This window comes from Notolepis coatsorum, assembly GCF_963971535.1.
Source record: "Notolepis coatsorum genome assembly, chromosome: 19".
Taxonomy (NCBI): domain Eukaryota; kingdom Metazoa; phylum Chordata; class Actinopteri; order Aulopiformes; family Paralepididae; genus Notolepis; species Notolepis coatsorum.
Window position 1 is genome coordinate 26,495,067 of NC_140183.1, and position 12,382 is coordinate 26,507,448.

Consider the following 12,382-nt stretch of genomic DNA (forward strand, 5'->3'; position numbering starts at 1 on the left):
GGAAACTGTGAACATGACCTACTCCACAGACAACGTTACGTTTGATTTAACGTACCCGTTAACTATAAACGAGTGGATAGATATAGGAGTCTAATGCAAGCAAAAGTAGGAAAAAGTAATCAGCACCTCGGACAGTTCCGGGAGTTGGGACAGTTCAATGCCCAGGCCGTCGACTTGGTGGTTTAATTGTGGATTTTCTCCAGCGCGTCCAGCTCATCTTTCGTTGGATTGGCATGTCTAATTATGCTGTTTTTATTAATACCATCCTCTATATCTATCCACTCGTTTATAGTTAACGGGTACGTTAAATTCGACTAATACGTTATTTGTCTGTAGTGTGGCAGTGAAAGGTTAACCTTCTGTAGTGGTAGTGAAAGGGTTAATATCCCTGAATGAATGGAACAAATAAAACTCTTGACTTGACTTGACATTACTACAGAATATTATGATGGCAACAGAAGTTAAACAGACAGCCAACCCCAACAGTGTCCTGGCTAATGTCAGCATACCCCCAGCGATCACTGGGTTGCTCTTATAGTAGCTATATGTACTTATTCCGGGTGGCGTAAACGGCATCTTGCGTTTTTTTTATTGGGATATTAATGTACAAGTTTAAAGCTCCAATCCATGACTATTTTCTTTGACCATGTCAATGTGGGGTTTATTCACCTGGATCCTTGAAAAGTTTCACCTGTAGATGGAAAATCTGCAATTTATGAACTTTCTTAACCCATTATATCTGTTTTCTTCAGTGTTTACAAACATGACCAATGTAAACAAAGCTTTTACAACCACAAAATGCAACAAATATATTAGAAAAACTCATATGTAGCTGTTGCCTAGTGTTCCGTATCAAGACCTCAGTCAATCAACAAATCTCACTTTTGGTGGTGGTGATGGTGGGTGGACCACTGATCGGGCCTTTAAAACAAGCAGGAAGAATGACAGCAGTCGAGAGGTGAATTTCGTGTTGATGAATGGGGTTATATTGCTGCTTTTTTAAATAATTCCTTACAGAGAGTCAAGTGAAATGTACGTTTGGAAGAACACCGTCAGTTAGACACGACGACAAACCTGACAGAACACAGTACTCTTCCCTGCTGTGGGACGATGACGACAACTGAGTCACATTTGGGTGTCTCTCTTCAAACGATAACACACGCAAAAAAAAGTTACACAACAAAATACATAAATAGCTTTGTTTTTCCCTTTAAATCATTTATAATGAAATTATATTTATGATTCTGACTCTTGCTACGACGTATCATTTGATCGTTCGATCGATGTATAAATAAACAATATCAACAAATAATAATATTAATTATAACCACAATAATACAAAAGCTGTCTTTCTTTCATACAAATCTGGTTAGTTTACAGTATTAAAATATCCCTATGGAAAGAGATCTCAGGGGGGGGGTCAGTTTGATACAATGTTTTCATGGATGATGTCTCTTATGTAGGCAGCTTGCAACGTGGCCGATCAAGATGCGCACACTGGGTTTCCATGTTTTGACTGTTCCTTTTATTGCAACTGAGTGAGATTCTGGGTCCATATTGGCTCAAGTAAAAGTCCATTAGCCCAGCTCTTTTCCTGAGGGTCCATGGCCAACATATGCTTCCATGTTCGTGTGACGAGAGTTCAACAGGACAGCATCTCAAACGCCACATAGTCTTCGACACGAGCCCCCTGAATGAGCTTCCACCTTTAAAACTATCCCTATCTCTACAACACTAAACACATCTTCCCGCCGTGAGGTGGTGGTGAATGATATAGCGAGCTGTGGGGTGGTGATTTTGGCTCCCCCTTGTGGATACACAAGAAAAAGAAAAAAAGCAGCTGCAGAGCACCGGTCTGCGACGGCGTGGACGTTACCTCTCTCAGGATGGACAGGGCATCTACCTGAACTGCCAGGCCTCTGAGTTTCCCTTCTGTCCATCACCGTCGCCTCAAATCACCACACACACACACACACACAACAACACACTCCCTCGGTAATATGGACCCTGTGTACCTCGCGACATCCGCTCGGTCAACCTTTGGCCCTTCTGTGGCCCCCTGTTTACCCCCGACTCCTCGTCGCCCCAAATCGTCGGCCGCTTTGGCCCCCTCATGTATGGACTATTTGCGGTGTCTCTGGTCTCTCCCTGGCCTCCGACAACCCCCCCCCCCCCCCCCCCCAGGACCACTAGGGTCACCGGCCGGGACATGCCGTGGGCTTGATGCAGCGGCCCTGGAAGAGGACCAGGTTGGCGGGACAGTGGCAGCCCGCCACGCAGGGCTTGTGGCAGGGCCTGATCTCGTTCCAGTTGTCGCAGGTCTTGGTGCAGCCCGGCCCACACGTGTCGTACACAGCGCCGTGTTTACACTGGGTGGCTGGTGAGAGATAGAGAAGGAGGAGAAGGAGGAAAAATAAAGACATCATGATAACACGTACATGACCATAGCATTATATACAGTCTACTGTCTGTCTTGCATTGTGCTATGTGTGGTCCTGTGGTGTGCTGGTACTGTGTGAGAGAGGAATGATATTGTTCGTTTTTCTCTCTACAGAATTTACGTATTCTTTTTACCAACTGCCATTAGGTTCTAAATGAGCTTCATGTTGCCCACCCCTCCCTACTCCCCTATTGAATTCACACCTGAATGAGGTTTTAATTTAGGTTCAGACCTACTTTTGATGCTAGAATATACCATATACACCCCCTTTGCGTGTGAGAGCTCACATAAACATGTTATAGCCTCATGAAGTCAGAGCCCCATCGAGTTCAGTTCAGTTATTTTTTATTTCGGGTTTTGGACACATAACAATGGTCATTCCATAAATCGCCAAAGTTTTACCAGCTGCTATTGCAGCATTGTCCAATTGTCCGAAAAGGGCTAGGGAGAAGCACTAGGCTTGTCGGGCCCTACCCCTGAAGACTTAAGTTTCATTTTCTTTACATTTACATACATAGTACATACATATAGTACACATTACAGTACATACTTACAGTACACATTACAGTATAGTATACCTGCAGTATATAATAGTATATAGTATAATAGTGTATACAACACATATAATGCGAAATGAGATATATAGTATTTTATATTGATTGATTGATCAATCAATCAATAGTATATATATACAATATAATATAGTACCATAATATAATAGTATATAGTGTAAATATAGTTTAATACAAATTAATTATAATATGATTATATAATGTAATATAATATAACGTATAATACAATAGCATATGTACCTTTTTATTAATTAAATGCAATTAAAGCTCTTCTTCCCTTCTGTATCTATCGAAAATAAAAATAAATTAGTCTAGATTTGAATTGATTTATGTTTTCACAATATTTTTGTTCATCCTCTAGTCTAGCCCATTCCACAGGGTGGCTCCGTAAGAGGAGATGCACATTATTTTCAGGTTTGTTTTCATCACAGGTTTTTTGAAGTTCAATGGTCCTTTGAGGTTGTATCCCCCCTCTTTCTCCAGACATTTGCTTCTTACTTGCTTCTTATTTCTTGCTTTGTACATAACTTGAGTTTTAAAGTTTACCATATCAATGAACTTCAAAATATGTGATTGTAGAAACAGTGTGTGTGTGGTCCCGATATCCTGCATTGTTTATTAATCTTATTGCTCTTTTTTGTAGGATAATCAATGCATTTATGGTTGTTTTGTATGTGTTACCCCATACCTCTGTTCAGTAATGGAGGTAAGGCAAGATCATTGCACAAACACCATACATTTAGTTTTATTTAGATTTAAAGATAATTTATTTATATCAAACCAGAGTTTGTATTTATTCATTTCAATTTTTAAGGCTCATAAGCTGCTGGATGTCCTCCCCTGTACAGAACATGTTTGTATCATCAGCAAATAATACACACTTCAATACATTTGACACCGAGTACAAATCATTAATATGTTAATCTATTGTCTATCAGCCACAGACTTTACATCCGAGTGGTTTGTGTTTGTGTTAAAACCGGTGGCATTCCACTTTACCAACGGTCTTATAAACTCAAAATGTGTCCAGTAATCAAAACAATAGAGAAAGCCACATCTGTGCGATGCATGCAAGATCATGAGATCTTTGACTTTTACACTAAGAAAAGTACGTTTACTGGGCCACCACTCCCACTGAGGTGATCTGTGATTGGCCTCTGTGTGTTGTCACTCACCCATACAAGCTGTGTCAGGCCTCCAGAGGACAGGTGTTCCCTCCCTCTCGCAGGCCCGGCTGTAAGCTATGAAGGACTCGCAGTAACAGTTCTTGTGGACTGGACACTCACACATGTCTGTCACACAAGACCTAGGGGCGGCAGGGGACACAAAAGACAAAGTAAATAGATTGTATGGTAACATGTCATTGACTCGTTGCTGTCATTCAAAGTATGAGGGAGCAATAATAATATAGCATTAAATAATGTGCTATTTCTTGAAAGAACATAATATATATGAAAAACTATACTGATTATTCTGATCACAGGTTTCACTTTCTCCACTGGAATCTCAGCTATAGAATGATGGATGTAGTCAAATCTAACAACAAAGATCTTATCTGATCGAGGTCCCTGAGACAAAACCTCATCAGATGGGGGTCCATGGCCTAATATGGAACAAGTCTGGGGTCCACGGCCTAATGTGGAACAAGTCTGGGGTCCACGGCCTAATGTGGAACAAGTCTGGGGTCCACGGCCTAATGTGGAACAAGTCTGGGGTCCATGGCCTAATGTGGAACAAGTCTGGGGTCCATGGCCTAATGTGGAACAAGTCTGGGGTCCATGGCCTAATGTGGAACAAGTCTGGGGTCCATGGCCTAATGTGGAACAAGTCTGGGGTCCATGGCCTAATGTGGAACAAGTCTGGGGTCCATGGCCTAATGTGGAACAAGTCTGGGGTCCATGGCCTAATGTGGAACAAGTCTGGGGTCCATGGCCTAATGTGGAACAAGTCTGGGGTCCATGGCCTAATGTGGAACAAGTCTGGGGTCCATGGCCTAATGTGGAACAAGTCTGGGGTCCATGGCCTAATGTGGAACAAGTCTGGGGTCCATGGCCTAATGTGGAACAAGTCTGGGGTCTGCAGCCTAATGTGGAACAAGTCTGGGGTCCATGGCCTAATGTGGAACAAGTCTGGGGTCCATGGCCTAATGTGGAACAAGTCTGGGGTCTGCAGCCTAATGTGGAACAAGTCTGGGGTCCATGGCCTAATGTGGAACAAGTCTGGGGTCCATGGCCTAATGTGGAACAAGTCTGGGGTCCTTGACACCAAAAAGGTTGCGAGCTACCAGTATAGTCCTGGCCCTCAGTCCTAAAGCCTCCCGTCCTCAGTACCTGTAGAAGGGGGCAAAGTCCACCACGCGGTGGCACTGCTTGAACTCCCCCAACTTGATCTTCTGGCACTCGCGGTGGGCGCGGAACTTGACCTTGACACTCCCGGGACACAGGAAGGAGGCGGGCCGCCGCGGCAGGTTCTGGGAGCACACCTCGTTGCCCTCCACGCGCCACGACTCTGCAAACTCGTCCACGTCGAACTTGAACTGGCCATCGCCGCCCATGGTGTCGTCGCGCTTGTGGCCGTTGTAGTTGCCGCACAGGCCGCAGAGGCGGCCGCGCAGGTGGGGGGCGGCCACCACCTCCACGAAGCTGTCGCCGTCCCACGTGATCTCCAGGCCTGGGAGGAGGGGGATGGGGGGGGGGGGGGTTCGGTTAGAGATCAAATTGGATCTATGAGAGCTTCTGAAGCGCAGTTCTCAGAAAACAAGAGAACAATCCTCTCTGAATTTCAATCTGCATCTGAAAGCTTTGACGCAAAATATGTTTTTAATAATTGACATGGTTCCTGTTTTGGTATTTTAGAACAACCAGCTGCTGCTTGTCATATATACACAGACACCTCCATCAAACCAACTAAACCCCACTATATCATATATATACAGACACCTCCATCAAACCAACTAAACCCCACTATATCATATACACACACACACCTCCATCAAACCAACTAAACCCCACTATATCATATACACACACACACCTCCATCAAACCAACTAAACCCCACTATATCATATACACACACACACCTCCATCAAACCAACTAAACCCCACTATATCATATATACACACACACCTCCATCAAACCAACTAAACCCCACTATATCATATATACACAGACACCTCCATCAAACCAACTAAACCCCACTATATCATATATATACAGACACCTCCATCAAACCAACTAAACCCCACTATATCATATATACACACACACCTCCATCAAACCAACTAAACCCCACTATATCATATATACACACACACCTCCATCAAACCAACTAAACCCCACTATATCATATATACACACACACCTCCATCAAACCAACTAAACCCCACTATATCATATACACACACACCTCCATCAAACCAACTAAACCCCACTATATCATATATACACACACACCTCCATCAAACCAACTAAACCCCACTATATCATATACACACACACACCTCCATCAAACCAACTAAACCCCACTATATCATATACACACAGACACCTCCATCAAACCAACTAAACCCCACTATATCATATACACACAGACACCTCCATCAAACCAACTAAACCCCACTATATCATATACACACACACACCTCCATCAAACCAACTAAACCCCACTATATCATATATACACACACACCTCCATCAAACCAACTAAACCCCACTATATCATATATACACACACACCTCCATCAAACCAACTAAACCCCACTATATCATATATACACACACACCTCCATCAAACCAACTAAACCCCACTATATCATATATACACACACACCTCCATCAAACCAACTAAACCCCACTATATCATATATACACACACACCTCCAGCATTATTATTATTATTATTATTATTATATTAACCAACTAAACCCCACTATATCGATGCTAAACTAAAATAAATAAAGCCTCGGAGGGTTAACTAGCTATGTGGATACAGGCAGGTGACCGTTCACCCGGCACAATCAATCTACGCCCACCCCCCCGGCCCCCACCCCCTGTCTATAGGAAGGTGTAGTCTGACGTCACTTTGGCCCGCCCGCGAGATCCACCCGTATAGGGATTTATCATTGGGAAAATGGATTATCGGCTATTGTAACAATTCTGCCTCATGACCATTGGAAAGCTTTCAATTTTTGCACAAAATGAGTTCCCTTCAATCACTAACATTATTGTTTAAGCATTTTTGGTTGAAAAAAAATTTGCCGTAATTATTTTACGATTAATTGCGAAATATTTTCATGTTGAGCTATAGATTGTAGCGATTTTTGCGAGGTGGACCAGCCGGAAACAGCAATGGCGTAACCACTACACCTCCATATTCCCCTCTTGTATCGTCGTCCTGACCTGCGATGGTGGTGAGTTTGAGCAGGTATCCGTCCAGGTCGATGTGGACGCCAGGCCCGTGGTACGGCAGGGCGATGCGGGTGCCGTTCCTCCGCACGGTGAGGTGCTGGTGCAGGCTCAGGCTCAGGCCGCCCAGCCTCAACTCCACCGACTGGGTCCAGGAGAAGGAGCGGGTCCGCCTGGCGTCATTCTTCACCAGCACCTGGGTGAGAGAGAGAGAGAAAGAGAGAGAGAGAGAGAGAGAAAGAGAGAGAGAACAAAAGGAGTGATGAAAATACAAGATATAATTTAGAATAATTTCGAATAATTTCTTCTTTTATCTACAAATTAGGGCAGTGCTAAAGGCTTATGGGTGCCGTGGGACAAACCATTGTTAGAGCATCACCAATTTCACAAATAATTTTATGACAAGGGTACATCGAGGGGATTTGTCTCTGCTTTCTACCGCCACTTACTTTTTTTTTTCTCCACTTTTTCTCCAATTTTTTTTATATTTTCTCCCATCCCAATTTCATATCATCCAATTCAACCCTCCCCTGTCACGAACGCTGTTTCTTGCCTCCCACAAGCCGGCTGCAATGTGGACTAAGTCATACATAGCACAAGTCCCCTCCGTTACTTGAAGTAACAGCAGTCGCATCTTTTCACCTGCGCAGCTCGATCTCTCAGTGGCGAGGAGTAACGCGTGGGAGGCTCACGCTGCCCCCGACACTTCCTGATTCTACTGCGCAGGCGCACCAACCGACCTGTAGGAGTCGCTGTCCACAACGCCCGATCCCCACCCATCAGTTTCCCACCCCCTAATACGGCCAATGTGTATTAGTATGAACGACCAGCTAAACTGAAAGCAATGTGGAGCGCTGGGCTCGAACAGGCGAGCCCAGCGTCTCCAGCATTTGTGGCGAGCGCCTTGCCCACTACGCCACGTAGCCGCCCTACCGCCACTTACTTATGTCCTCTTATAAGGACCTCCCCTTAGACACGATTTGGAGAAAAGATTTGCCGGGACTGGATATAGACTGTGATTGGGATTTGGTCTGGGAAAATATCCGTCTATCCTCTCGCAATCCAGACCACCAACAGATTCACCTAAATTATGTTCACAGGACTTATCTAACCCCCAGACGATTGAATCTGATGGGTCTCAAGCCAGATTCTCGATGTACCTTATGTCCACTCGGTGCTACCGGAACATTTATGCATCAGATGTATTGGGAATGTCCTCCAGTTGCACTTTTTTGGAAACAAATTTACCTCTCAACTTTCAGATATTTTCTCCTTGACCATACCTGTATCTCCCTCTGTGTTGCTTCTGAATGACATGTCTCAATTGCAGACTACTACACATGTGAAAATACTAATTCCTGCTGGCCTCACAGCTGCCAAGAAGTTGATTGCCACACGATGGATACACCCGGGCAAGCTCTGTCTAAGTGTGTGGATCCTCACTCATCTTGACGTGATCTACCTGGAGATATCCACGGCACGTGTGATTGGGGTCAGGGAGTCTAGTATTGCTGTCTGGTTGGCTGCTGCTGTGAAGCTGAAGGAGCGTGTATAACCATTGAATACTGTAAATAATGTATATACTGTACAATAACTTGTGTAAAGGTCCTGGGTGATTTTTTATCACAAAAAAAAGATAAGCGAATAATGGAGTTTGAGACATAAGGCTCAGAGAGACGTGGTTTAGGGCCACACTGACTTCCACTAGCGTTGCTAACAAATGCTAACAGTTTCCACTTCCAATATCTCAAAAACCCAGACACTGGCGCAAGGGCTTTTTGGATGAATTGACACGACTCCCAATTTGTATCAAATCACACGGTGGGTGGCGATGCAGGTCGATTTGGGAAGGAAACTTGTTATTCCACGAGGGATAGTTAGCACTAACTTGAGGCCTGACCTAGTATTATGGTCTGTTAGTCAGCGGTTAGTGCCTTGGGAGAATTCAGTGGAGGAGGCTTGTGAAAGGAAAAAAGCTTACATATGCAGACTTGGCAGCAGAAACTGAACAGCGAGGATGGAAAGCCAGGGTTTGTCCGGTGGAAGAAGGATGCAGAGGATTTATAGCACGATCGACTTTATCATTATTGGGAGAGTTTGGGATTCGTGGGCGGAGTGTGCGAAAAGCGGATTTGGTTGAGGAGTAATAATGTCAGCTGGGGGCCAGTAAACAAAGCGTAAAAGTATTCCTTTTCCTCTTTGTAGTTACTGTTCTATATACTGTGTGATATCGGTATCAGGAATAGTTTTATTTTTGACATAGGATAGCATAGGGAGGTTCGGCATGTGGATTGCATGGAAAAGGGGGAGCTAGCATGGAGGTGGGTGGTTCTGGGACACTGGAACTAACCGCTGAGCCAACCCGAGGTGTCGTGGGCCTGACTTGACGAAACACCAGTGAAGGGAGGTGCCCACTTGATAACAATGTCCTGCACCTACACCCCTTACCCTAAACCGGGTTTGTAACCTGTAACCCGACCCGTCCTTTTTAAAACATAAGCCACCCAAGAAAAGAGCCAGTCAGTCTCTCTCGCCATCAAAAAGAAATCGTCATTTCTTAAAGTCTCACTCCAAAGTTTTCTCAAAGGTTGGCAGCCCTGGTGGACACACTGACTCACAGTCTACCGTGAGTCAGTTTCATTGACCAGTGTAGCAGGCAGCAGTGCAGAGATTTTCCATTCTGAGGTTTCACTGCGAGCATCTCCCTTCTAAGCAACCAGAGAAAAGGATTTTGTCGGAACCAGCACTTTTAGTGGTTGAATCTATATGATCCTTATTCAAAACAGTCTGACAATGAGGATCACGTACGTTGTAGGTTAACCTCTGAATACCAGGCTCCCCTTGAGCTTGTCTGGTTGGTTAGAAGGAGGAGCCTCTCTGTGGAACTTCAGAATGGAAAGTCTCTGCACTGCTGCAGTGAAACTCACTCACAGTAGATTGTGAATCAGTGTGTTCACGTTAAAATACGTTTTTAGAGCTAAATTCAAACAAAACGTAGATGGTTTGTTTACATTGCAAAACATTGTCTCTTCCGACATAGTGACGGGTTTGTTTTGTAGGTGAAAGACTTGTACTCTGTTGTTGTAAACCTACAGTCCCCCAGCCTACCGTGAAGCTGGAGTCTGGGTTGTTGAGGTTGCTGTTCCCCCCCAGGCCACCAGAGACGCCACTGCAGTCGCGGGTCAGAACGTACTGACAGGTACCCTGGAAGTTGAAGGTCCGCCCATCAAACGTGTTGTAGTGAGGATCGCCAAAGACTGTGCACACACCTGGTTCTGGACGAGCGGGAGAGAGGGAGGGAGAGAGAGAGAGAGAGAGAGAGAGAGAGAGAGAGAGAGAGAGAGAGAGAGAGAGAGAGAGAGAGAGAGAGAGAGAGAGAGAGAGCGAGAGAAGCAGAAGGGAGAAAGATGAGACGGGACAAATTTGGATCCATGGCAGAGAGGAAGGAACTGGAAGCACTATCACACTACATTACAATAGACGCCCCATTATGAAGGAGACAGCGTTGGGGCTGTTTGGTCTTGGGCTCCAGCCCCTATGGTGAGACACACCTGCTCCCCTCTTTAAAAAGCCCTGCTCCCGTTCAGTTCTTGGCCACGGACGAATAACGACCTATCCAGGGAGCCTGTCTGCGGTGTGGCAACGTCGGGGTGGGAAGAGCGTGTGCCGTGGGGTGAGTGCCCATTCATTTTAGCTGGAGCCCCTGCCCCCCAAAATGCCTGTGCACGGCATACCATAACCCTTTCACTGCCACGCTACCAAACGGTTAACCCTTTCACCGCGACAATACAGAAAGTTGACCCTTTCACTGCCACATGACAAAGGGTTAACCCTTTCACTACCACACTACAGAAGGTTAACCATTCACTACCACACTACAGACAGAGGGTTGAGTGTCTCAATGAGCCGGGGGCCCAGAGAAGAGACAGAATAAGAAAAACGTTGCCAAATTCATTAGAAATCGCCAAGAGGGGAAGAACCTTTCAATATCGTAACCTATGTGATATAATATCCCTAGTTGGCCATTCGTATGTACAGTATCAACAGAGGATGCAGAGAGCAGTGAATAACTTACTCACTTTCAGTGCAAACTGGGCAGCAGCCGGTCCTGTTCAGGATCTTGTTCTAGGAGAGATGAGACACACACACACACTGTTAGATACCATATAGAGAGAGAGAGAGAGAGAGAGAGAAGAGAGAGAGAGAGAGAGAGAGAGAGAGAGAGAGAGAGAGAGAGAGAGAGAGAGAGAGAGAGAGAGAGAGAGAGAGAGAGAGAGAGAGAGAGAGAGAGAGAGAGAGAGAGAGAGAGAGAGAGAGAATGCTATGTTGTTCGAGGTGGTTTATGTGAATACATTGATTTTAAAGCGTTCTTTCTATTGCTATTATTATTATTATATACATACTGTATAAACCTTTTCAATGGAATAGCATTGTTAAGTGAACAGCTTCGGCTCAAGTTAATTTCCGTTGCAGTGTCTGCTAATGTCATCAGCTGACAGGGACAAACCCGCTCCCATTTAGAATGTGTATTTTATCCATGTTTTGAAAAGGCCTATATTCTTTCAGTATCCAGAACCTACCGCTCCACCTTTACATATCACTGTGCTGCTACACACAACACTTCCATGTAGGGCTGGGTATCGGCGCAGATTACGCAGATTCTATTCAATTTAATTTCACCAGGTCCAGATTCGATCAATTCAATTAGGGCTTGATGGTGCTGGTTTCAGGGGGTAGAGCACCTGCCATTGTCGTGAAAAGGTGTAATTTGGTGAACTGAGTTTCCATAGTAGTTCCTCTGCAGGATGGGAGGCACCCTAAAAATATTTAAAGTTATTTAAATTAGTACATCTTCACACATCCCACTGAAAAAAGGCATGGGTGAAAGATCAATCTTGGGATTTTAAGAATCGATTTTTGATTCAAGTGAAACTATTCAATATGGATATTGTTTTCCTAGCCTCG

General features: G+C 44.7%; 1 protein-coding gene across 1 annotated transcript in view; it reads right to left on the reverse strand.

Moving 5' to 3' along the window:
- Positions 1–2,195: 2,195 nt before the first annotated feature.
- bmper (BMP binding endothelial regulator) overlaps positions 2,196–12,382 on the reverse strand; it is a gene marked incomplete at both ends in the record, with an annotated part of 43,695 nt that continues 33,508 nt past the window's right edge. Inside the window, 6 exon segments of the mRNA XM_084336586.1 lie at positions 2,196–2,377; positions 4,188–4,318; positions 5,343–5,682; positions 7,412–7,613; positions 10,526–10,692; positions 11,497–11,542. Coding sequence (XP_084192712.1) covers positions 2,196–2,377; positions 4,188–4,318; positions 5,343–5,682; positions 7,412–7,613; positions 10,526–10,692; positions 11,497–11,542 — 1,068 coding nt within the window.